The sequence below is a fragment of the Idiotropiscis lumnitzeri genome, chromosome 19, assembly GCF_059441095.1.
Source record: "Idiotropiscis lumnitzeri isolate Australia: NSW breed Sydney's pygmy pipehorse chromosome 19, RoL_Ilum_1.0, whole genome shotgun sequence".
NCBI classification, from domain to species: domain Eukaryota; kingdom Metazoa; phylum Chordata; class Actinopteri; order Syngnathiformes; family Syngnathidae; genus Idiotropiscis; species Idiotropiscis lumnitzeri.
In genome coordinates this window covers 13318583-13344953 of record NC_142409.1, presented here as the reverse complement: position 1 = coordinate 13344953, position 26371 = coordinate 13318583, and the positions used below count along the sequence as shown (strand labels likewise).

At 46.2% G+C, this 26371-nt stretch overlaps 2 protein-coding genes across 4 annotated transcripts; one reads left to right on the top strand and one right to left on the bottom strand.

The window, feature by feature from the left end:
- Positions 1-73: 73 nt before the first annotated feature.
- On the bottom strand, positions 74-8484 carry tfr1b (transferrin receptor 1b). Its single transcript, XM_088283203.1, has 19 exons — positions 8364-8484; positions 6951-6990; positions 6026-6251; positions 5690-5906; positions 5198-5335; positions 4986-5070; positions 4782-4904; positions 4596-4691; positions 4375-4514; positions 4180-4301; positions 3976-4095; positions 3703-3788; positions 3555-3618; positions 3414-3481; positions 3279-3346; positions 3102-3192; positions 2786-3013; positions 2355-2504; positions 74-2118 (listed from the first exon to the last, which is right to left on the bottom strand). The coding sequence occupies exons 2-19, from the start codon at positions 6981-6983 to the stop codon at positions 1906-1908; spliced, it is 2268 nt and encodes a 755-aa protein (XP_088139329.1). The 5' UTR covers positions 6984-6990; positions 8364-8484; the 3' UTR covers positions 74-1905.
- A 1410-nt stretch (positions 8485-9894) lies between these two features.
- Positions 9895-25944, top strand: sh3kbp1 (SH3-domain kinase binding protein 1). 3 transcript variants are annotated; one of them, XM_088283306.1, is made up of 18 exons: positions 9895-10148; positions 13082-13239; positions 16238-16355; positions 16725-16831; positions 17387-17531; positions 17614-17693; positions 17855-17944; positions 20325-20397; positions 20471-20565; positions 20633-20728; positions 20941-20995; positions 21095-21166; positions 21967-22093; positions 22182-22252; positions 22323-22429; positions 22690-22809; positions 23013-23297; positions 23816-25944. In XM_088283306.1, the coding sequence occupies exons 1-18, from the start codon at positions 10145-10147 to the stop codon at positions 23852-23854; spliced, it is 1842 nt and encodes a 613-aa protein (XP_088139432.1). In that variant the 5' UTR covers positions 9895-10144; the 3' UTR covers positions 23855-25944. The 3 variants fall into 3 exon arrangements, with proteins under 3 accessions (XP_088139432.1, XP_088139433.1, XP_088139434.1); XM_088283307.1 differs by lacking the exon at positions 21095-21166; XM_088283308.1 differs by lacking the exon at positions 9895-10148 and having other exon boundaries at positions 13091-13239; positions 16238-16354; positions 16723-16831.
- Positions 25945-26371: the final 427 nt, after the last annotated feature.

The following is a 26371-nucleotide window of genomic DNA, read 5'->3' as shown; positions in this document are numbered from 1 at the left end:
AGCGGCAAAATTGAAAATAAAGGAAACAAAAAATACCGTGGTTTCTCCCCCAAAAATAACGACAACAAATAACTTGATGCAAAGCTTAGAGTTTTATTTCATTTAAACTTCACCAAACATGGATACATTTTCTTCTCTCCAATCAAGTGAAAGAAAAGCCAAATCCAACATTAAATTCAGTTTACGTTTTTTTTCTTACCCCCCCCCCCGAATGTTGACCAATACATGGAAAAAGTAAACATCACAAACAAGTGCCAGAATTCCACCAACATCTAACAAATTAATGTAAGGTGACGATGTTTTTCCCCCAAGTGTAACAAAGTTGATAACCTGATGAAACAAGTCAACTTGCCCCCATGTAGCAATTTATTATTTTTACTTTCCTGGAGACATGACTAGCTTCAATTTATGCATTATAGCTGATGCTGTTGCTAAAAAGCAAATTGAGGCATTGCAAGGCTCTCTGAATTTGCAATTCAGCTGTATATTTGGTTTATCAGTATACAAGTTCCAAATTTACCTCCAAAAAGTGTTTTTGTATTTTTTAATAGTCTCAATTCCCCCCGAAGAGCCACATGATCGATAGGACAATTCAAATTGTTACGTCAGAAAAATTTGATGGAAACCTTACTTTGACAATTTGTCAGGACAGAGATTGTCAAACAACACCCCAGTAACAATGGACGAAAGTTGATTTCAATGCAGAAGAAAATATTCTTACAGCGAGCGAAAATATTCTTACAGAGAGCGGAAGATACACACTTTTCTCCCTGGAGACAAAGGAGGAAATTCAGTGAGGAAGAAAACAGGCCCTAAAGAGCTACCACGAAGCAAAAAAAAAAAATCATAATAAATACGTATAAAACTCTGGGAAACACTGTCCCCGATAAGTTGTTCCACCCTTGGAGTGAAATATGAGAGGCACTGCTCCCGATAAATACACATGTAAAAAAAAAAAGTCAATACTCACACACGCATTGGTAGATAAAAACTACCGTCACTTGTCATTATGGGAGACACTGCTCCCGATAATGGGTTAAATTCATTATGGGAGTCACTGCCCCCGATAAACCGCACCAACTACTCCAAAAGTGGACAAAAACGGCCCAAAATTGATTTGCCCCTAAAGAGCACTTTTGTTTATGGGCTTTATTTTGAGGGATTTTCCTTAATCATTTTTATTGGCCTTAAGTCTTGTCATTTGTTCCGGAACAGATTTATTTTGCCGTTTATAAATTCCATCTGTTTTATGAGCTTTTTTGTTTTGTCCACTTAAAATTAAATTTACAGCTCTTTTAGTTTTTCCTGCTTTTCAATACATTTGTGTCTCTTTGAAAATTCCCCCCGATTTACTCAATTTGTAGCCCTTTTTCATTTCTTTTTATTTGCTTAATTGACTGTCTTTTTGCAAGCTTCTGAGCTGCCTCCGTTTCAGCGCCAACAGTTGAGTTTCGAGTTCACGTAGCAGATACTGCTATCAGATGAGACAGTATAACCGTCATAATTATGGAAGGCACTGCTTCCGATAATCTCGTATACAAAAAAAAATAATAATAATAATAATTAAATAAGGTCCTCAGTGTTTGGATGGCAAAGAGGTGGGCGTGTCAGTAGCATGCAAGGTTTTCAAGTATTAGGATGGGATGTGGAGCCCAGCCCCCCCACAAAAAACAAAAAACAAAAAACGCATTGGAAGAGGTCCACTTAATCACCAAAACAGCATTTCCTTCATTCTGACAACAAGAGCGGTGACGCCCCCGATTGATTTGGAGTGTCAAATAGAACTTGGACCTTTAAAAAGGGCGGGACTGAGAGCTGTGATTGACAGCCTTTTAAGTGCTTTTTTTTTTCTTCCTGAAATTGTCTTAATTTTCTGCTGCTTGCACTCACGCACGCACGCACGCTCTAGGCTTGATGGTTGTTTTTCCAGATGTCGCTGACGACGGCGTTGGCGCACATCTTCAGGTTCCAGGTGGCCAAGGCCAGCTGGGTGTGGAGCTGCTGGGGGTCGGTGGTCTCGGCGAGGGCCCCCAGCGTGTGGTTGCCTCGGCCCAGCAGGAGGTGGCGGAAGGGGGTGTCCACGGGGGACACGTACGGCGAGAGGAGGTTGCGCTCCACCTGCAGAAAAATATGAAGACGCATTATAAGATGACTGTCAATGATGATCTTTTTTACCTTAAAGGATTTTGGCATTTGGGGAGGAATGTTATTGAATCAGGCAACAAGGCTTGTCGCATTGACCCAAATAAATAAATAAAAGGGGGTGGGCCATTTGCGCCATCTTGTGGCACCTAAATGCAATTATATCAAAACAGAAAATGTAAAGAACTAACTAACGGGGTGCTCTGACTTACGCTCATGAGCTTTTCGTTGACACGACGACAGCCGCGTTCTTCGTTCATGTCGGTGTTCATGATAAACGTGTTCAAGTTGGCCATCGCTCGCATGAAGGAGCCGTACGCGCTGCTCAGCCAATCGGGGTCCACGCCTTGCAGCTCACCGCTCTGGACGACACAACATAGACATTTGTTTCATTCGCTCATTTTTGACACGCGACAATGACTGATTACTGATATAGAAAGTTGGCTGCGCTCATCCATTTACTATAAAACTGCTTTTGAATTGCAACTCAAAATTATTTCTCTTAACCAAGAAAAAAAATGGTGACATGGTGCATACCACACTAAACACGAACCCGAGGAAATATGGCAAAAGCTTCTAAGACCATTTCATTTCCAAGAAGCCTGCCGCACACATTTTTTCCCAAATGACTAAAAGGCCTCACCTGGACAAGCGTTCGGACGTGCCTGTAGAGCAGGTTGATGGCTTTGGAGAGGACCTTGCGGTACCTGCTCACGTCCAAGCTGAGCATGTGGTTGTGGACCAGGCGGAGGGCCATGCGGCCGGCCAGCTGCGCAGCAAGTGCCGTCATCTCGCCGGTTTTATGGCCCGTGTTGTAGTTGAGGTGGTCCATGTTGTCCATGGAGGTGCCGTAGTAAGTGTAAGCCTCCAACTTTAGGCAAAATATAAAGAAATTAAAAAAACCGCTCAGCCCACTGGAATCATCAAGTCATGGAGGAAACGCGGCCTTGAGGACTCACCTTGGGAGTGATGAAGTGGAACGAGATGGAGGGAATGCCGGCAACGGTCAAGAAGGGATACGCGGGGTCGTCTACGGACAGGGGCCTCAGTCTACAAAATGACAGTCACAAATTTATTCCCGAACATTCCTCATGACTCATCAGCCCGCTTTTGGACGTCAGGATGTGTCAACTTACACGTTGGCTTCCCATTTAGTCGTTCCAGCCATATCGTATACGGTGCCGGTGTTGAGCGGACTCTTCACCTGGGAGTGAAATGTTGTTAAATGACAGGAAAACAAAAATGCATAATCTTATTTATTTTTTCCTGACCTGTTTCATCGTGTCCTCCAGCAGGCTGTAGAGCAGCGGGCTGGCGGAGGCAATAAAGCCGCCGCGACCTTTTCAGGCGATACGCGAGGTTAACAGAAAGCCTTCCAGGGTCAATTGTGTGCGCTTTTACTTTGTACCTACCCATGAGCACCCCGTCCAAGCTTATGTAGGTCACAAGCTTTCTGTCAATGGATGAAAGGTAACCCTGAAAACAAACAGATTCTTATTAGATTTGTTGGGGTTTTTTTTGTTGCTCAAAAAGATTTCCGGAAACCATCACTTCGCTCACTTCCAAAAATTCTGTGGCTCCGACGCTTCCGTATTCTCCGGCGCTCCAGCTGGCAAACACCAAGCTCCTCCTGGGCCGGACACCATCTGGGAAGAGGCGCGCAAACATTGACATACCTGGTCGAGCAGAAAGCTTGGAAACATTCGAGACATCCAGAAGTTGAATTATGTCAGACTTGATGAGGAGGAAATGCGGTTCCATGCATGTCAGACAATAAAGCGGTCCGAAGATGTCCAAACGTTATTGCGCCGTCTTCATTTTCTTGTTTCGTACCTCTCTCCACCAAGTCTTTAAAGGCCTTGGCCAGTTCCATCAGAACGGAGCAGCCGACAGCAGCTCGGGCGTAGCCGTTACCCCACGCGTCCCTCTGCGCCCCAAGGACCACATACTGGTCTGCAGCACACGATTCATGACGTCCTCAAAATGTACAGACTTGACAGTGCACACGGAATGGGAGTCGAGAAAATGCGGTGGTACCGGGATCGATGAATCCTTCGATGACGCCAAACACGTTGTGGATCTCCGTGTTGACCAGGACGTTGTTGACCTCCACACTGATGTTCTCCACGCCACCCATTTTGTTCGGGCCACCAATTCTCCTGCAAAGAAGCACAAGCTATAAATTGAGGGATTTCGCCTGATCTAAAGTGACAAAGCGGCCGCCGGGCTTACGCTTGGAGGGTTTGGGCCATGTTCAAGGTGATGGTCTGAGCCGGGATGCCGGGGAGGGCCGACGAGCGGGTGGGCGGGAACAGCGTATGGTTGAAGGAGGGGAAGCCCGGCGTGTACGGGTCGCCCGAGCCGAGATGTACCTGGCGAAGGGAAGCGGACGCAAAGTGAGGCCGGTACGTTCAATGAAACGAGCAAGCGGATGGCGCTCGAGTGGCACCCACGTGGCCGTAAAGCGGCGTGTCGGCGTTGTAGTTGAAATCTTCTGCGTCGGGGTAGATGAGGACGGCCGCGGCTCCTCGGGCCTCGGCGTTGGCCACCTGGGGAAATGAGAAGTCACATTTAAAAAAAAATAAAAATAATGAGCATCTCGAATATGCTCCAATCATTCAAATGACGTTGCACTTGACCTGCTCGGCAAAGCTGAGGTTTCCCGCTCTCAGCAGCAACACGCTGTCTTTCACCTCCACATTCTCCTTCTTTACGGCGTCAAAATCCTCGCGACGGCCGTAGGCCGCGTACACCAGCTTGCCCTATCACACACACAGTACACGTAATGACGTGATGCGCAAGAATCCTCCAGCAAATATCGGCAAACGGCCGCCACCGCTCACCTCGACCTTCCCGGTGGCACTATAAGCAAGATAGCCGCTTGGTTTGAAGACGTCGGCGCCGAAAGTGACCACGTTGGGACGTGCGCTGCCCATGACCAAAAATAAATAAAAATAAAAAAAATTATATATACACACACACATGTATGGTTAGCAGAAAATATTACAGGAGATGAATACAGCGACATTAAAAATGAAACGAGCGCAATGAGCACCTGTCGGACTTCTGCAGCTGAACATAGTGAACGTCCACCCAGCTCTCCAGGCCGAGCGCCGTGAATTCGTTGGAAATCGAGTTGGCCAGTTGGACGTCGCCATCGCTGCCCGCCGAGCGTGACGGCACATCGAAGGTCCTGAGGACAGATTCAGTCAAATAACTTGAGCACATTGTGTCAAAAAGGATTTGGAACATCACGTTTGGCCGGATGGAATGTGGAACTAAACGGTTGCGCTTGACTTTGCTCGCTTCATCAGTCAGCTGACTGCCTGCTGACATTTGAACATGCATTTCAAGCAGTTGCAGTTGTTTGAGAGCACAACTCACGCATTGTTTAGTAGGGCGGAATGATTTTGAAAAATAGCGGTCAACAATAGACTTGGGGGTCATTTTGATCTGCTGTTAAGTTTTTGGAATAAGTGAACATGCTTCTAAACGCCACGTAAATGTCCTAAGTGTGCTTGTAAGGCAGACCAGCGAAAGGGTTTACCTGAGACGCGCGTCAAAAGCGGCGCCGGTGAGTTTGTTGTCGAGCAGCCGGCTGATGGCGTTCCAGCTTTGCGGGGCTTCTTCATGCGGCATTTCCTCGTCGTCGTCGTCTTCCTGCTTGGCTTGCTCGGCTGCGCCCGGAGTCGGTGCCGATTGAGTCGAGCAGCCGATCGGCTCAACGTCGGGCTTCTTAGAGGTGAGGTTGCCAACAAAGTAGCCTGCAAAAGTGTCCTACGGTCACCATGTTGTCAAAGTGCCAATTATGGATGCAAAATGAGGAATTTCATTTTAAGCCCATAGACCGTTCCGTTCGCAAAATGCAGACGCGTGTTCTTACCCACGATGAAGGCGAGTAGGAAACCCAGCGCCAGGATGACGATGAGGCGCGTGGTGCCGAAGCTGCGCCGAGGGGCCGGCCGGAAGCTGGGCGAGCCGTCGGCCTGCGCGACATCCTCGTGCGCGTCGGCGGCGTCGTCGTCGTCGTCTGAAAGCTTGATCTCCACGTGCCGGTCGGCCTCCTCGTCGCGCTGCAAGGTGAACCGCTTGTACTGGACGCTTTTGATCTGACGGAAGGAGAATCAAAATCAGGCAGCAATGTGATCCGGCAAATTTACTGACTGGCTCTGCGCGGTAATTGACGCAAATATTCCTGTCTGGTCATGGAGAAAAAAAAAATGCCGCTGTCATGATTGTCGGCAAACGTGGGGGTTACGTTTCCAGTTGTTAAAAAAGTAACAGATGGGACAAGTGATTTGTCGGTAAAATAGCATATTTTATTAAAAAAACAACACATTTGTATTTTATTTAAATTTAATCGTGATTAGCCTATTGTTAAATGAAATATTCCAGATTTGCGCCTCTCAACAGCAAATATTCTCAAATTTCGGCTTCTTCAAATCATTTACAAACGTTTTCCGTTGGAAGATGATGATCAACATTTTGGCTAACTTTATGACACGTTGGAAATAATATTGAAATATTCTGTTTTCGAATAAAGAGGAGGAATTTGTTTTTGATGATTCATTGGAGAAAAAACTGAACAAAATGGGCAGCACCACGTTGCCGTCATTCGACAACATGTTCAGACTTTAGGGACACCCAGTATAATCGTTTTACAACAGGACAGAATAGCAAAGACTAGTATTTTGTCTCGCTGAAGATATCAATTAAGTCATTTACTTGCATTGCAAAGCAGAAAAACAAGTTTGACCGTCTTGCAGCAACGGCCCAAAGTCAAAATAAAAATTTGAGCCGACACTCACCATGTTGTTAACCGTAGTCTTCACTCGATCCATTTTGACTCTGCAACGGACAACGACAATCCATTTGTGAGTAGGTTCGACACCTTCTCCGAAAGCCAAGCTTGTCCGGCTCCCTGCTTAGTTCTTACAGAAATAAGTACGTTGGGGCCTCCTCGGTTTCCTCTGAGCCACTTATTTTGACTTCAATGTGAAGATTAAAGCTCAAGTTGCCTCTTCGCAAACCTCACCTTGGCATCAGTGTTTGCATTCTAAACAATTAACTCCCGAATGCTTCCTTAACACTCCACGTTCCTTCTGTCACTTGCATATCACAATCAAGGACGACAACCGGTGCAATGAATCAAAACTGGTTTCTTCGACCGCCCCCACGAGTATGCGGGTTGCATGAGGCCTTGCAGTCGTAACGGATTCCTGGAAGTCGTGAGAATGTCACTCGACTTGAATTTTCCTTATTAATAGACCTTATTGGAGTAGCACACCCTCTGCTGTGAATAAATGCTACATAAAAAAATTGAGATATCTTTCAATGTACATAAATAAATGGGTGGCTTTTGATTAAAATGCTACACCCCCCCCCCCCAAAAAATGTGCAATGGTCACACTTTAATTCTCAAGCTTGAAATGACACATTAACCACTCCATCCTAACAATCGTTAACATAAGAGCTACAATGAAAGCTTACAACCAAAACATTTGGTATGCAGGACACAACTCTTGTGAGCCTTTTTTTTTGGACGCAAAATGGCACGTGTAAATGTTAATGCTCCATTTGCAAACCATGACATTGAACTTCAGCACATCTTTTGAGACGTTAAGACTACATTTGTTACGGCCATGCAAAGATGGCGGCATTCACACTTAAGACATTTGACTAAAAGAGGAACCGGTTACGACATGAAGTGAACGTTAAATAACGTAAACGAAAAAAATAGGTGTGGCGTGTTTCGTCATCGTGGCTTTGCACATAAAAAAAAAAACCTAACGCGCGCCACGCGGTAAGCATCACGGAAGTAGCGTTCACGCCAACACGGAGACATTTTGTCTGAAACGACAAGTTCATTCACTGGACAAGGTTTAAACGTTTTGTTTGTTTTTTTGCTCACATTTTTTTTTTACCGAAGAGACATTCATTGTGTGATGCAAGCAAAAAAAACACGCCACAAAATTAATTAATTAAAGATGAAACAGGAGGTTGTGCATAGCTCCCATTGTCAGTAAATTACGGCAAACATAGAGCGTGAATGTTGTTTTTGTTTCATTCTGACTAATGCTCGCACATGGTCGGCTAGCAAACATATGTGACATTGCAAATGGAGCGAAGAGGCCGTGCAACCGTCAAAGGTTTTAGAATAAAGATAAAAATATAAATATATCTATATCTATAGCCGCATACATTGTGTCATTTTCTCTCACCTTGAGCAACGCTTCCGCTCCGCCACCACCAGAGAAGGCTTGTCGACAAATGTGTCCTCTTGTCCTGCCCTTACAGAGGCCGAGAGAGCGCTTCCGCATACGTCATGGTGACATTTTGATGACGTACGCCACTTCGTGGGTCGTTAATCTTTGATTTTAAAAGCCCGGATTCGTCACAACAACGACCGATTCTGTTTGCGTCTCACTCTCAAGTCAACTAAACACAATAACATTAAAATAAAATACATATTATTTTAGTGTGAGTCACGATGACAAAACACGTACTGCCTGTAGTATTTTATTCCCTGTACCAGGGACCGTTAATGATTTTAAAACCCCTGATTCGACACTGCAACAAAAGTGAGTCTCTTTCGCGCTCAAACATACACTCACACGAGCGCGCGTGAACACTCGCGCACAGGCGCACGCACTCGATAAAATGTAGTTATAATTAAACGACAATGACAAAGGGCTGGTTACAAGACACGTAATTTGTTTTCAATTTCCTGGACGGCGCATTTATTCATTTTAGGCCCCGGCTCAACACAGCGCATTCTGTCCGTCTCGCACAAACACACGGGCCAATTGTTATAATTATTTTTAATATATTTTGTTTAATCACAAGCCAAACAATGACAAAAAGGCTGTAAAGTTTTAAGACACGATTGCACAACAGAAGTTGTCTCGAGGCACGTTACATATGGAGAGGGAATTGAATAATGAATGAATAAAATGTTTTCTTCGTGTCACAATGAATATACAGCACTGCGAGTCCCTCAAACTGACATATTGTAATCATCGCGAGAATTAAGGACGGTTGCGAGGCTTGGGCGGCAGTCCAATGCTGCCTTCAATGGGAGTCGGAGATTGCACCATCCTTCGTGTTCCTAATATTTCTGAGACCTTTTAGCTACACGATAAGGTCAATGTCAAAATTTTAAGTATATGGTGTTCAACTAATTTTAATGTAATTTACTAAAATATCACCGTAATGATTTTTTCATACAACTTTGGGAGTGGTAGTAGTAGTAATTATAAGAATAAGAGATACAAACAAGCTAAACAATATTTGAGGAGGATAACCAAATGTAGTGGATCCGGAGTCGGCAAACTTTTTTCTCCACTTCCACATCTGATTTTTAAACTGGACAGACAAAGGTGACGAAGATGAGTTAAAATTGTTATTGATATAAGACATGTATATATAGGGCCAGTAATAACCAATTATTTAATGAAATATGGCATAAGGGAAATATTTTCGTTTTCATAACGTTTTTTTGTTTTGTTTGTTTTTTTACTGAATTTACTGAGTAAACTAATCTAAATTAAATAACACATTTCAATGGGGGGAAAACCCCACAAAAAATAATATTTAATTCGGATGCATAGCGTTAAAGTTGAGTTAAAACGCTTTTTGTGATACTTAACCAGTGTCATGTTTCTGCCAGTTGCGTCACAGTGCGCCCAATTCTCATTTCCTGGGGGGAGATATTGTTTTTTCCGAGGTCACACTAAGGCACCAGAAGAGCCAGCTTGCTTCCCGTTTTGGCCACACGCTCTCTGACTCTTGTGTGGCGCGTCGGTGTTCGGGGGTGGGGGGAGAAAGAAAAAAAGAGGAAGGAATATGGTTTCATGTGACGCTCCTCCCGCTGTAGCGGATCTTTGGTAGCGCGGAGGAGGAGGAGGTTGCGTGGCTCGGCGCTCAACAAAGCCGCTTGATACCTGAACCGATCGCCTGGTACGGTACCGAACCAAGCCCGAGGAGCACCGAGGAGACATAAATGGGTGAGGTGCATCATTTCACCCCATATTTTAGGAGGACTCCCCTCTCTGCTGTATCCTCCCTTCCCTCCCTCCCTCCTCCTTGCCTGCTGTCTTGTAGAATATCCCCCAGCGCATCTGGATGAGCAGGAGCGGAAAGCCGAAAGCCCAGGTCCATGGGCTGGGTGCTCGCTGCCCACCTTTAACCCCCCCTCCCCCGTGGGTGCTCAAATATGTGCGTGCATGTGTGCGTGTGCGTGTGTGCTATCTAGTCCTCTCCCGCCATGGTTGATCGTGGATGTGCGTGAGGGGGTTCATGAGATGATGAGTTGCAGATGTTGACACGTTTGCATTCACCCTCACTATGCGTTCGAGTGTGTGCGTGTATGCGTGTGTGCAGTTTGTGACATTCCTCATTAGGGTCGTCCCCCAGGGTGCAGAGAGGTGGGCTGATGGCTGAGCCATCGATCGCTAAATCGCCAATTATTTCATCGATAGCGCGCTTGCACACAGGCTAGCAGGCAGTAGACGTGTCTGATAGCTTGTTTCATGTTTTTGTCCAAAACATGAAAGCGATGACATGTTGCTCCTTGTGATGCGTATAAACAAACAAAGCCAAGCTAGCTGGTTAGCCTCTCTGAGCTGAAAATAGATTAAAGTATGTACAGTGAACCTCCGCTTATTCGCGGTCCGCGATTAACATGTTCACGTCCTCTTTGTAATTCGGCCGAAGCCATGTCTAATTGAGAAAAGTGCTTTGCCGCCATCTCGTGGTAACTATAGGCCATTACAAAGCTTTTTCGGTGTGTCGTCAGTGGCCTCGGCGCAAACTGGCGTATTAGGTTCCGTTTGGCGTCTGAACACAGTGACAAAATGCGAAACGTGTTCAAGTCAAAACCGCCCTGGTTGATGCTGAACTGTTGGTTGAAAGTTAAAAGAACCTTTGATGCCATTTTGATCTCGCCAACTTGCGACTCATGAAGGCGAAAGCATCGCTCGCCGTATGGCATCACGCATCTTTCGTAGCGCAAACGTGAGGGGGACCAGGATGTGTTTGTTAACGCAACGCAACAGGATGCGCGGCAACATTTCAGAGGAATGAGGTCCATGTCCAAAACGTAACCCCAAAGATGACTTTAAGGATACAAAGCAGAGAAACCGAAGTCCTGGATCTCAGGACAGACCCAAAGCGAAAGAACCCGAGCTGAAGTCTCCAATCTTTGATGACCTTTTTGGAGTTTGCGCGCCGCGTGTGATCGTATCGAGCTGCAAATAAAGTCAAGCATCTGTCTGAAGTTGGGGGCCAGCTGCAAATGTTTCTTGAAATATGGCAAAAACATGACAAGAGTTTAACACGTGAAGAGTGATCGTGTGAAAGGTAATGGCTTGCATGTTTTTGCCGTGCCTACGTGAAATGTTGTTGGTTGTGTGGGGGCGGCCAAAGATGATTTGATGTGGCGCAGAAGCTTCGTTTGACGCGCATACGATGCAGACCGAAGCAGTGTGCCGAATGCTCATGAATGTCAAAGGGAAGAGCTTCCGGCATTCCTTGGTTACGTGGGAGAATATTGTGGAAGTCGGATCCACATTTTGAGTGGGTTTGACTCAAGCGAATGCGTGGGCCACTTCCGCAGAACTGCGAGAACATGCAAGCGCTGTGCTGTCGCCAAGCGCACACGTCAGCATGCGGCACGTCTGTCTGCGTGAGTTCGAACCCGGATGGGGCGCAGCTGTTCGCGGGACACTGCGGCGCTCATCTCCCTCCGAGTCCAAAGTGTGACGCTCCGCCGCTCGAGTGGGAGTTTTGTTTTGTCTGTTGTGCCTCGCTTCTTCTCAACGCCTCTTTGTGTCTTTATCGCACCTTTTAAATGTCAGCGACATTAGCATCAATTGCGATCAGGCCGAGAAGAGGCCGTCTGCATAGTGCGGAGAAAAAAAAACACATTTTTAATTCGATGAGTCGTAGTGATTTTGAACAACATCACAACTGTAATCAGTGAGATGCCAATTGGACTTGAGGTCAAAGGTAACGCCGTTTGGCTTCCCCAAGTGTATTGCACGCTTTTGTTCCTTTTTTTTTTTTTGCTCCCACGCGGACACAAGTCACAAGTTCCTACTCTGTTCTCCATCCCATCATCAACATGGCGTCACTTCCACGTTCATTTGCGTATTGCTGCATTTTGTCTCCATTGTGCAGACTCGAAAATGATTGCAACGACGCTCCCTTTTTAAAAATGGCTTTGCGCATCGATTTGTTGCATGTGTGTGCGTCGAGGCAACAAATTGGAGCGGGGAAGCCAGTGTGTGCGTGTGAGTCATTGCCACCCGTTTCTACGCTTGTTTCTATGGTTACCGCACCCTGACAAACAGCCCCTCTGCCCCCCCTGCGCAATTTGGACAAGGTTCATACACATAAAGCAACAAGTTGTTTGTGTGGTTTATCTCGCTAGCTACCGACGCTACTTAGCTCAAGCTAGTTAGCTCACCAACCGGTTTAGCTCATCGATCATGCTAGTTAGCTTAGCAAGCTCGTTATCACGCTACGATTCCTCCATCAAATATCATCAGATTAGCTTCTCGTTGTTGTGCGCATTTGTTCCCAGAAGAAATTCTTGAAACTTTACGTGCTTTTTTTTTTTAATTATTTTTTTTAGCCCTAAAGATTTAAGAGAGATTAGTTTGGAGCGTTGGCAGATGCCCTCTGCTCTTCTGCTCTTATTTTTATTCACGCGAGGTTCAACTTGATACATTTAGCCGCCCGGCAGCATAAAAGTTTGATGTCGAAATGCCGTCTTTCTTTTTATTTATTTATTTTTTGTTTCTCCCTCGTTGTGGTTTTCTTTCCATCTCTCAAAGAGCGTCCGAGAGTAAAAGCGGAACAATGTGATGCATCTCTGTGCAATGTTTGACCTTTCGCTGCAGCACGCCAACACTTGTCACACTTTGACTCGTCCTAGTGGAGGCCGTGGTGGAGTTCGACTATGAGGCCCAGCAGGACGACGAGTTGAGCCTGAGCGTGGGCGACGTCATCGTGAACATACGGCGAGACGACGGAGGATGGTGGGAGGGCGAGCTGGGGGGATGTCGGGGCTTGTTCCCCGACAACTTTGTGCGGGTGAGTACGCTCGTCGTCATATCACACCAGTGGCAAGTCATCAAGTACAAATACTTTGTGACTGTACTTAAGTAGATTTTTCAGGCATTCTATTTTTTTTTACTGTTAATTATAAACAGCACCTGTTTAGATAACCACAAAAAGCTGATAACATTTTTCCAATTTTACTTTTGTGTTCATGTTCATTTCAGATGACCTCTGAACTTTCTTTTTTTTTTTATCTTACAAAGTGTCATCAGGATATTAGTGAGATTTCATGGGAATACCTCCGCCAGCGGCACCTGATTCTGATGATGATTTGTCTGTGTATGGCGAGAAATGTGCGCGCGTGTGTGTGTTTTGGCAGGAAGTGAACGACGACACAAAAACGCATTTCGACAGTGTTGCGGTCTTGTCATGCGCTTGATTTGTGCTGAGCCCGTCACAGTGCCCATTCAGTGTCATGCTGGAGGACAATGCCTGCGAGTGTGTGTGTGTGTGTGTGTGTGTGTCTGTCTACGTGTGCATGTGGGGACTGTAAGAGCAAACTGGTGTGTCACAAGACTGCACTTATGGGAATGCATGGAATCTGTGTGTGTGCGTGTAGCAAGAAAGGAAGAATGTCCACAGTGGGATTGCAAACGATACTGGAAGTCATGGAAGGCCGTAACTCAATATATGTTACAATACGGTATCATTGTGATATTGATTATTGCCTCATCATCGATACGTTGGCAAAAAGAAAGAAAAACCTCACTCGCCACATTCTTTAATTCGGACCATTTAGGCTTTACACGATTAAACTCTTAAATGTTACATTCAATTTTGCTCTTTCTTTCCTCGAAAGCGATTTAGCTTACTGGATCTTTCTAGAACGGGCACGGCCCGGCGACAACTTTGCGCCAGACTGAGCTGATCCTCCGCCATCATCTGGAGGATTATTGTCACGCTCACAAACGCGAGTCCAGGCCTCATATTGTAAAGGAAAAAAAATGATCCCATTTCTTCATGTGAAGAGATTCTACTTTGCTACGATGTAAAATGGTTGCGTCAATGTCGCATCGCATTGTAAGGTTCAGATTTTGCTTGCAGTCAGAGGAAGTCCGCAGTCAAGGTTAGACGGGTCGGCAACAGGTTTGTGGATGTTATAGTGCAAACTGATCACGCGCCGGCTAATCACACTCACATGATGCGACGCGACGCGAGCGCTTCACTTAATCCAAACCTTTTCCTTCCAGGGCCGCATTCGCACAAAATGGAAGAATGCAAGCGCCATTTGAATTCTTAGCGTGCTGACATCCGATCAAAATTCAAATTGCTTCAATAGTTTTGGAGGGGCTGCAATCGATCGATTGAATTTCAGTTCTTTGAGTCAAATCCGTTCAAATGGTGAGTGTGAGCCGCACCCCCACACAACACAACACAACACAATACATGCAGATGTTTCCTGTTCAGATATGACGAATCATGTTGTCTTCCTCATTTCATCTGCCTTTTCCTCAAGTCGTCGCAGTTTGCCGATTTCTAAAACAAACGTGGGCTGTTAAACTTACAGACAATAGTATAAAAAAAAAGTGTGATCTCTTGGATGTCAGAGTGCCCAACACATGTATTGTGTACTTTCCAATTCTAATCCATTTCAACGTAAATCCGTCACACGCGTCCCTCGGCGCTCGTAACGGAAGAGGAAGCTGGAGGCTCGCAAATGGCTGTTGCGGGTTTTGGTTTTTGCGTGGGCCTGCATGTGCGTGCGAGTGCGCGTGCGTGCGAGTGCGCGTGCGCGTGCGTGTGTGTGCGTGTGCGTGTGTGTGCGTGTGTGTGTGCAGGCACGCGGAGTCAATCGATGGTTGACTTCCCGCTCGGCCGCTGCTTGTGTTGACTTTGCGGCGAACACAGAACTCAGCTCAGAGTACCAGCGTGTCCATATGTTCTGGGATTCTGTTTGTATTGTTTTTTAAAAAAATAAATAAATAAAATTCTTATGAGCGCATTTGCAGCTGCATGATTTAATCATTTCACTCTGCCGACCCGGTCTTTGTAACCTTGAACTGTTTAAGGAATCATCAGAAGCATGAATTTATTCAAATGTGGATGGAGTTCCAGTCATCCGTCCGCAATCAAGAAAATCTGCAAATTCGCAACCCAATATTTATTTCATGACATCTTAACCCGTCAGGTGCCGGATATTATTTTAGGCTCGCCATCCTCACGTTGAACACTGTAGTATCTGTGACGTTCAACGTGCACGTGCGTTTAAAAAGTGGACCTGCCTTGTTGGGTGAGGTCAGAGTCAGCCAATGAGAATGTCAAGTTGCCGTTAGCCACTCCCACTCCCGCCTTCAGAGCCGCCTCGCGCGCAACGTTATTTGCTTACCGTTGTCCAACAAAACGATGGGAAGAAGCGGTTTCATTCATTTCAATGACATGAATGCCATTTGAGTTATTTAATAACGTGTAGATGACTAAAAAAAATGTCACCATGTTTTAGTGCGGGTGCCGACATTTTGTCCACTTTTGTGTTCCTTTGACCAAAATGAAGCGGAATGGCTGTTGTCTAGGAAACTGCTTGGTATTTTTGGACCTCGTGGCTCATAAAGGCTTCAATGCCACACGTGAGAAGTGTGTGTGTGTGTGCGTGAGTCAGTCCAAGCGGCCCGTCTGCTTGACTGGCCTATGTTGGCCACAGGCCAAGTTGCTTATGAAACATTGTCGCCATGGTTGTGGCGGGGGACATGTGACCCGTCATGTCCACTTTCCTCGCTCCCTCTGCGCCATATTTCTTGTCCTGTCTGCTTTGGTTGGCTTTGGCGCGGACAGCAAGGCAAGAAGTCCAGACGGGCTTTCTCTATGCGATTGAAGGAACACATGAATTGAACGTGAACGCCTTTTCAATCAACAAGCCAAAAATTACTCCAAAGCGGTGATGCGTCTGAATACCGGCGGCGGCATTTCATCATTTTAGTTTTTAGTGTGCCAAGCACCCAAAAATCATGATGGTCTCCCGTGTGCTTCCTTGAAGGAGATCAAGAAGGAAGGCAAGCGAGATGGAGGACAGGCCAGCGCGGCGGTCACAGCGGACTTGTCCAACGGCCGGACGAGTCCCGTGTCCGAGGCCAGCACCAGACCGGCCAAAAAAGGTAACCAAAAAAATGGCCGGCAATTTTGTTATGAGATTTCCGTCACCTAGTGGACGAAAAGAGAACAGCAACACACACCAAGACGTTTTTTGTTAAGAGCGCTTCTTGAAAGACTTGTATGCTGCCAAAGTTTCACTTTGGTACTCGCATTCAAAGCCTTTGCACAAAGTATCCGCCTGTACTTCTGCTTGAGCACGGAATGCAAGCACGTTTGCCACCTCTTGCGCTAAACCATGTCACGAAGCTTTATGAGCAAACCTCTTTGGAGTCGATGTCATCGGATGACACGCAAAACGCTTTCTGGAAGTCTCACACCAAAGCAAAACGTTGAGCTCACATGCTTAGCTCGTGTCCCCATGTCGGTTACAGCGGAGCAGATCCGTAAGCGGCGGTGCAAAGCGGCCTTCAGCTACGTGCCTCAGCATGAAGATGAGCTGGAGCTCAAAATAGGCGACATCATCCAAATCGTATCTGAGGTGAGAAACTCAAGTTGTGATTTTCTTTCTTTAAGTAAAGAACAAAAGGTGCATTTTGTCAAACTTTTACACAAAAGCCCTGCAAGTTGTTGCCGCCTTCTTCAAAAAGGATTGCCGGCTTTGCATTACTTTGGTCAAAATGACGTTCCTCAACTCATGTCAACATTGTTCCTTGGTTGCTACAATATGGCAATATTGGTGTGAACACAAATAGGGGGAATTTGTATTTTTTCAGCCAACAACACAGGATATCCCCCCCAAAATAATTTTCATTAAAAAAAAGAGAACAATTATTTATTTTAAAACATTTTAATTTGAGAATGTCAAATTTAAAGACTTGTTTTGGTCCTGTTTTATTTTTGTGGTCTCTACTTAATATAAAAAAAAAATTGCAGTTATGCCTGAAAGGAATTCCCTGGAAAAAATAATAATTGCTGTTAGAAAAAAAGGAGTCGAACCTCAAAAATGTTTGTAGTTCTAAAACGTGACCACTAGAGGGCACCAGGTGGCCCATATGTGTGTGAAACGTGTGCTTGGTGTTTGTGCTGTGTGCAGGTGGAGGAGGGCTGGTGGGAAGGCGTCCTGAATGGCAAAAGTGGGATGTTCCCCTCCAATTTCACCAAAGAGATGGTGCTGGAGGGCGACGGGCCCTCCGCCGACACGGCCGCCTCGCCGGAGGAGCCCCGCAGCGGCCGCAACAGTGAGTCTCGGCCAATCAGACTGCGGGAATGGCAGTTTGTGGGTTTATTGAGGTTTTTTTTTTTTTTTTTTTGTGTGTGCAGGTAAGAACAGTCCAGGCAGCGAGAGCGATGGTGGCGACAGTCGCTCCGAAACGGGTTCTGGTGAAATCCAGCCCAAAAAGGTAATCAGAGTATTTTAGTAGCTTCCTCCTTTATTTATTATTATTATTTATTCCGACAACAGCGTTCCCACGTATATATTCACAATTCGTGACTCACGAGCTCACGTAGTCCAAAAAGTGTAAGGTTCTGGAACGTGACAAAAAGTCGTGTCTCGGCGTAGGTGAAAGGCTTCGGCTTCGGCGACATCTTCAAAGACCAGCCCATCAAGCTCCGCCCTCGCTCCATGGACGTTGACGCTGACGGCGACAAGGTGAATCTTCTCACAAACGGTGTCTGTCACGCTCCCCCATCAGGTTCACTCATCACATTTTTTTTTTTTTTGTGGACCCTGTCCCCACGTTTCCCTTTTCATATTTCTGTTCTTTCTGAAATGTCTTCAGCAGCCACAAGATGGCGCCAAAGTGGTGTCCAATAAAAAGGTAGTACATTCAGCACATAAGTGGAAGGGATTCCTTTCAACTGAGGGGCGAGCGTTGTATGTGGCGAATGAGCCAAGTGTAGTCTGGGTTGTTAGTGGAAATGACAGAGCGATTAAATGTAGATATGGTGGCTGCGACTTGTTCCGATAGTCACATGACCACCTATTTGATTCTGTCATCTTTTTGTTTTGGGTGTGGGAAGTCTGGTGATGGCTCCTCCTCTTCCTGCGTATCACTTTTACAGTGCAGGAAGTGCTTTTATGTTTGCGCACACGCACGCACGTGATATGACAAGCAAAGCAGAAGTGAGAGAGAGAGAGAGCGAGAGAGGAAGGTGGTCAAAAAAAATAAAAGCAAAACACCTTTTCACTGACGCCGTCAGATTCAAGCGCACACACGCGCACACACACATTCTCGGTCTCCTGCTGCCTTCGCTGATGTAGCAAAGTGTCGTCTGTCCGTCCGTCTGACTGCGAGCTGAGAAGAAGGTAAGATCAATGATGAATTCTTTTCTACTTTTGCATCCTTTCCGGTTCTTAACTCTCGTCCTTTTATTTTTTTTTGTCACATGCGTCCGTGCTGCAATACAGAGTTTTTAAAGATCAAGGGTCTGTACATTACGGATCGTACACATTACAAATTCCATACATTAGTATTTATTTAAAAAAAAAAAAACATTACGCTCGGCTAAAATGGATCGATTGCATTTTCATCCGTTAAAATGTGAAAAGTTGATATGAGATGCAAGTGATTTCCCTCCTGCCACGCGTGGTTTTTTGAGCTTGTCTCATGAGGTAACAACCCAGCCGACGTCTCCGTGCTGAATGCGGGGGTTGTGGAGGGGGGGGGGGGGTGCAAGTGCTGATGCCGAGTCACCCAAAGCCACGTCAGCCCTCTGCAAAATGCAACTTGTGTTTGTGAGCAGATGCTAAATGCCAGCGGTGGCAAGTAACCGAGTGCAAAGACTTTCTTACTGGACATTTAGATTTGCACGCTTCTCCTGCAAACTGGCAAGGACATTTTTTTTCTTTTGCACAAGAATCTGTTCTCGTACTTCAATACAAAGTGTTTTGTGTCTTGCAACCTCTGCCAAACGCTCACGGGTGTGTTCCATGCTGAATCTGAACCTTTTGACTTGAGCTCTCCGCACGACTCATCACGCAAACATTTGCGCATGATTGGAAACGGTGAAGTTTTCACTGAGTCAGTGTCAGTCTGCGCCGAGATCATCAAAATATGAACACCATCGCAACCCCGTCAAGGCTTTGACGCTCGACGGGCCGAGCATGATCGCGCTTAACGCAACACGGAACAATTTAATGCAGCTCCATGTGTTAGATGTTATAAATTGTAATCAAAATGTGGTGGATGATCTGAATTCAATTTGGTTTGATGTGATGGTTTCTGAAACCGCGTACACATTTAGTTTGAACCAGATGCCATTTAAATATCCGGTTTCATTCATTTCCACTAACGACCCAGACTAAACTTGCCTCCTCCCGATGGACATTAAGTTGTTACATTGGCGACATCTTGTGGCACCTAAGTTGCTTTGCAGAAAGACCACAAAAAACGTGAATAAATGAGTTTCAGCACATGGCGACTAAATGAAGCTCCTCTTCTCATCTCAACATGGGTCAAAACCATGCCACAAGATGGCGCCAAAGCAGTACTTTCATAAGAATTTCAATGAATTTACAAATGGGGAATCTTAAATATGCGGAGGGATCACAGTTGAAAACGAGCTCCACACCAGCCGGGGTCAGGGCAGGAAAATGGCGGCTTGCATTTAAGAAAAAAACAAATCTGACTTCCTTAGCACAAGCTTAGTGTTAATTAAAAAAAAAAAAAGTCAATATAAAAATGAGTATATTGCATCCACTGACTCCTGTTAGCAATCTAATGAGCAACACTGAAGGGTTTTTGGGGGGCTATAAACAGAGCAGTGCGTGTCTGTCGGGCACAGAAGCGGCCCTGTGAGTGTTTTCCAGTGGAAGAAGCCGCCTCCCTGCTTCCACAAACACTGCGGAAGGGATCCACTCGGGCCCCCAAGACAACGAGGCCTTTAACACGCCGACGCACACACACGGCCATTCAAACCGCTCATGATCTCGTCAAATTAGCCTTGAGAGAGCCGCTCGCCGCTCACGTGAGATGGAAAGTGATTCTCAATAATTGAAGCTCGGAAACGTGACCGTCGATGTCTCGCAGGTTGCCGAGCGGAAGACGGCGAGCTCGGCAGCCCCCGACAACATGAAGAGCGACCCTGACAGCCGAGGAAAAGGTCCACTTGAGCTCATCGCTATTCGTCGAGCGCTCGTCCGCACCGACATTGAATCTTTGAAATCCGCTTCCAGGACGAGAGCTGTGCAAAGTCCTCTTTCCGTACGAAGCGCAGAACGAAGATGAGCTGACCATCAAAGAGGGCGAAATCATCGCCATCATCACCAAGGTGACAATACGTGTGTGTTTGTTGGAATTACCCGGGTCATTCATTTTATTTAATTTTTTCCGTGCAGGAGTGCGCCGACACGGGCTGGTGGATGGGCGAGGTCGGCGGCAGGCAGGGCGTCTTCCCGGACAACTTTGTCAAGCTGCTGGAAACCGAGAAAGAGGTCATGGCATTTTCTAACTTTGCATGGAGCCATAAAAAGGAAAAAGCAGAAAAAAGTGGGATGAAAAATTGGGCCTGGTAATTGTTTTGCGTACCACTAGAGGGAGCTTCTGAACAACTTGATAGGATTAACAAGTAGCGCTTGAGTGATTTATGGATTTGAAAGGGCTGTCTCAATACTTTTGTCCATATGGTGCGCCTCTTTCTTTGCAGAGACCAAAGAAGCCGCCGCCTCCCAGCGCACCGTCAGCCAAACACGCGACAGCAGGTACGGAAAATGTCCTTCCTCTCGCGCTTGAAATGTTGAAGTCCTGACTGAGGGCGAGAGTGCGAGAGAATGACGACGAGACAAAACTGTGACCATTAGACAAAAAGTCTGACAGCAAGAAGGTTCCTCCGGAGCGGCCCGAGCACCTGCCGCACAGGGACCAGGATCGAGGTACCCGCCTTGGTCCCGCCAGCCCTCACTTTAACCGCCAACTGTGAATGATCAGGGTTTCTGCGGGTCAGTCCAAAGAATTAAAAGTCATGAAATGGATTTTGCTCCGGACGTGCCTGAGGCGTATTTTTTTCAGCCACTCCCTAAAATGGCTCGCGTGACATCATTGGCGCTATTTGTGGTTTGTTTCCAGGAAGCCTGACATCGTTCAACGTTGTGCAAAGGGCTCAACCACACAATTTCGCTCAAATTAATCGGAAACAAATGTCGATATTGTAAATATTTGTGGGGGACGAGCTGTAATTTGCAATGAACAAAAAAAGTTGCTTTTTCCATTCAATTGCTCTTAATTTGAAAAGACAAAAATGGAATTCCTTGAAGCAAAACAATACCTCAACGCAAATCTGACAAGATGCATCCATTTCAAAGAGGTCAATTCAACTTTTATGTTCATTAACAAGCGGATGAAAAACTTTATTAGGTTTTTTATTTTGGAACAAGTATAAAATGTGTGATTCATTTGTGAGTCATCGCGAGTTAACTCTGGATAATCATGCAAATAATGAGTTGAAAAAATGTGCGCACGTGGTTGAGAACGCCATTGAAATTAGATTACCCGCAGAAACCCTGACGTAATATTTACAGTCACGAGCTTCTATCTCTTGAACGTCCGCTCTGGTGAACTTGCTTCTAATATCGCTTCACTTCCGTCTCTTCTTCTCCCCAAAGACTTCCACTTGCCGTTTCCCTCCAAAAATGTGTTGGCTTGCAAATAAAGACGTGTTTGTGTATGTGTGTAGGTGACGAGATCCTCAAGCCCCCCGTCCCGACTGTCCTCCCCAAGAAACATTTCCCCTCAAAGACGTCCGCTTCCCCTTCCATTTCCCAACAACCCCCGAGGCGCCCCGAAAGACCACCCACCCTGGCGTCAGTACGCGCTCTCACAACATCTCGTGTGCCCCCCCTTGTCCCACCCTAACGTTGGTGTGTGTGTTTTTGTGGTTTGGCTGCTCAGGTGTGAAAGCCCCAAGTCCGAGGGTGGGGCTTCGACACCTGAATCGGCTCCTGACAGGTCCCATAGCACCGGTGAGGTCGGAGCGGTACCATCGGCGTGACGTCACGTCTTTTTGATGTGTGTGTGTGTGTGTGCGTGTAGACCTGGACCTTGACGCGGTGGTCCCGTCTGCGGAGAAGCTCAGTCACCCGACGGCGTCACGGCCGAGAGTCACGGACCGCCGGCCTCGCTCGCAGATTATCACATCGGTGAGAACGTCTGGACGAACGTCATTTCGATTGCAAATACGATTTAGTTGACGCGTGTGTGACGCATTCATTAAAAGGTTTTGTTTAAGCTAGCGAACGAGCTCATACTAAAGATGAGCCTCAGGTGAAGGTGTTGAATAATTGAACTCCTAAATGAAGTCATTTATGTTTCGTGAGCTGACGATTGTGTACATGCCAGATGTTGGCGCTCACCAGAAAATTAAAAATAACATTTACCGATTGGCTTACTGACTTCACAGTCCTCACTGACCATCACCGACGCGGACCACCCGGCACCAGAGCGTGCCAAGGAGGACCTGGAACCGGTCCAGTCCAGACCTGTGGAGGTTTCTGCAAGGAAAGGAGCGCCTGTCATTTCAGTAAGTAAGAAACTTCACAATCGTTCTTTTTTCCCTTTTTCAATTGGCAATCGCAAAGGGAATAAGTGGCTTCTTATTATTTTGAATCCAACTTCAAAAACGAAAAATGGCCAAAAGCGGTTTGTGTTGTACTTAGGTAGCGACTGTCGCTTCATCTCCGTCCACTAGAGGTCGCCACACCGCATGTATCTTTGTGACCCCAGGTCGCCGAGAGTAAACCGCAGCCGGCCGCTAAATCGTCTTTGTCTTTGAACCCGCCCGCCGGCCCCAGCCATCGTCCCGCCTCGCTGTGCCCCTCGGCGGGTGCCAGCCCCTCTCCGGAGCTGCGGCTCTCGTCGCCCACGGCGGCGCCCACGCTCGAGGAGCTGAGGAAGCAGCTGCGGGAGCTCCGGAGCTCCGTGGAGCTGCTGAAGAGTCAGCACAGGCAGGAGATGAAGCAGCTGGTCGGCACGCTGGACGAGGAGAAGAAGATACGACTCGGTTTACAGGTGAGATTGTTTTTGTCAAACCACAAATAGGAAATAAAACGGCAATATGACGGCAGGCAACCGTGTCGTTCAGAATGAATACAGTTAGCCAAGATTTGTAATTGTTTGTTCGTGCCATAAGATGGCACATTGAACACGAGCGCTCCACCTTCACGAGAGACTCACCGATAGCTGAATACTAGCCGAAAGAAACTCTAACTCACCAAAAATAAATCTTACTTGGCTTTTAATGGTGCAAGAGGCACATTCAAGGATGAGCATCCAAGAAACGCTGATGGGAAAAAAATGAAGGAATTCAAACCTAACGTTGTAACTGCTGTAACTGTAGCACCATCTTGTGGCAATTTGGGGGAACAACAAAAAAATAAAAGCATCTGATACATGCTTCTTATTGGACAAAATGTCAACTATACTTTGAAAAGTTGAAAATGGAACCATGAAGAACATGTCGGGAGACTTTCCCATCATATGTGATGTAAATAATATATGAAATCCCGTCTTTGTGTTTCCTGTGACAGATGGAAGTGGAGCACATAAAGAAGCTCCTGTCCAAATGAGCCCAGGCCAAAACAACGTTTGTGCCAAATGATCATGATGATCGCCATCAGCAGCGAGCATCGTGGACTCTAAACAACAACATGACCCACCCTCCCTCTCCCTCGTCCCCCCCCCCCCCCACACACCTCAAAAAAAGGCCGCCCAGCAGCCCACCATGATGTCGCCTTACCTTGTGTTGACTTGACTCTCGTTTTCATTTCTAACCAGCCTTCCCCTCTGCTCTCTCCTCTGCTGGCGCCTGTCGCGCTTGCTGGTACTGGCGGGTGGCCGCTGCGTTGCCATGGCGACGCATCACTCAGAGGTACTAGCGTGAAATGGGTGGCGAAGGCCCATCGGAACCCCCGCAGGCCGGTCGGTTCGGACCGCCGCTGCGCTGTCGTGCGTCCACGCCGCGGCCTTCCCGCCTCTTAACTCTGCTGTGTGTGCGTGTGCGTGTGAGACCGTTTTACAAGTGGCACATTTGAGCTCCAACTTGGTGGCACGTGGTTAAAGCAGGTTTGATGTTTGCGTCGTTCATATGTTGCTGATTTGCCAAATTTTCGGGATTTTATCTCAACTGGCTATAAATTACCCGCAAAACATTTGGCCGACATTTGCGGATGAGTCTAAAATGGATTACGGAATAACGCCTTCCCGGTGAACTGTTTGAGAACAGCATTTCAAAGTGAAGAGAAGGTCAAATGAAGTTGACGTGTATCCATTTCAGTTTCATCAACAAATACACAAAAAGTTTTTGTGGCGGGTGTATTTTTTTTTTAAATCCCTCCAATTTACCAGAAGTTAATTTATAGCATGGACTGACACTTCACAAATAATTTCCATCACCTGGCAAGGACGGTGGTTAGCACAGATGGGGACTCGAGTTTGAATTTTTTTTGGGGTCAATTTTAGGACTTGCTAGGCTAAAACTTCTGAAAGCCTTTCTCTCTGTCCTCAAACTACTGATTAGCTTAGCGCTAACGACGCAATTCAAATTTCAGAAGTTCATTGTACTGTACATTCCTTGGAGCGCGGTCCGACTATTGACACAGTGAGTGAGAGCGCCCCCCACAGGCACAATTAGATCAGGCCTCTTTGGCACACAAGTCGATAGGGGACTTGCGCTTGGCCGTTGTGTCACTGTGACCTTTTCTGCTGACTCGGCAACTTCCAATCAATTTGCACTAACCAGCTGAAACCAGTTAAGATCGTTGGGTCACTCGTTGTCACATGAGCTAGGCGGAGCTAGAGTTGCAACCGTTCTGGACTGGTTTGAGCTTCTGTCGCATCTGGCAAAAAAAAAGACTCCACGGTTGTGCAGCAACCGTGATTTAAATCCGGGTCACAGCATCAACTGAAAAGTCCTTGGGGAACTTTCACTGGTTCTTTTATTTTTAAAGCTTACAATATAATGCTAACAGTTACAACCTGAAGATTAGATTTTGACACTTGAACTATTTATTGGCTGCCCGGAAGATTGCGACACGACTGTGGAGCCTTATTGTCACGACGCGGATGAAGGTCCAATCTGGCCAAACCTCGCTCGAGTCACGTTTCGACTTGTGTGCTAAACGGGCCTGATCTGACACAAGCCGAAGCCCATCGTCTCGCAAAATGGTAGCTTTCATTTCAATTTGCCTCCCGATGAGGATGCTAATGCATGAGCACACGTTTGTGTGTGTGTATATGACGACGATATTGTCTAGTTTGCCTTCACACACACACGTAAAAATAAGGTGCACTTTTTGGACCTCACCAGAGATGTACGGTCGCATCAAGTTTTAGCGACAAGGTAGAGGGAATGTAGGCTGTGAAGGTGTGCGTGCGTGCGTGCGCGCTAACATGCACGGCTGTTTGCTTCCCCCTCGTACGATGTATGTGCACAGAATCTATGGCAACACATCACTGTGGCCTTCCTCTTTCACTCGTTACTTTTTTGTTCTTTTTATGTCACACAAACTACAAGAAGACAACAAAAAAGAACAACCGTGGCTGCAAATTGTTTTCTTGACTTGGTCTTCTCTTTCTCCAAGATAGTGATGATGAAAATATAGAAATATATATATATTCTTTTATATTTCAGTGGAATAAAGATGCTATTATGTACTGTGTGTGTTTTGTTTATAATTTTGACGGGTAGCAACATAACTTCTGACAAGCTGAGAAATTAGGTCTTCAAAATGGCAGAAATGAATCAAAGCGCAAAATTCTTTTGATGATTTCGCAACATGCGGCAGTTGTCCGACATTGTGCAAATTTGACCCCTAGTGGCCATAGGCAGTATTGGGATGATGGATGAGCAAAAATGTTCTCAGCTCATTTTCAACATAGTTGCCATAATGGCGGCAAATCACACATTTTGTCTAAATGAAGCTCTTCAACTCAAGGTGGCGCCAAAGCACTACTTTTGTCTAACTGAGGCTCCTCCCCACACTTCAACGTAGTTCCTTACCAAGATCCCCCGAGATGGCAGCAAAGCACTGCTTTTGTCGTGGATTAAAGACGACTTTTCAACTCACTTCAACAAAGTTTCTTGG

Excerpts from the sequence above, each read along its gene's own strand:
- tfr1b (XM_088283203.1), bottom strand. The coding sequence starts at position 6,983 with ATGGATCGAGTGAAGACTACGGTTAACAACATG. Across the intron at positions 3,482-3,554 it reads CTTGGACGGGGTGCTCATGG|GTCGCGGCGGCTTTATTGCC; the intron begins GTAGGTACAAAG and ends TCGCCTGAAAAG. Across the intron at positions 2,119-2,354 it reads TCAACGAAAAGCTCATGAGC|GTGGAGCGCAACCTCCTCTC; the intron begins GTAAGTCAGAGC and ends ATTTTTCTGCAG.
- sh3kbp1 (XM_088283306.1), top strand. Across the intron at positions 20,398-20,470 it reads CCCTGACAGCCGAGGAAAAG|GACGAGAGCTGTGCAAAGTC; the intron begins GTCCACTTGAGC and ends ATCCGCTTCCAG. Across the intron at positions 23,298-23,815 it reads AGATACGACTCGGTTTACAG|ATGGAAGTGGAGCACATAAA; the intron begins GTGAGATTGTTT and ends TTCCTGTGACAG.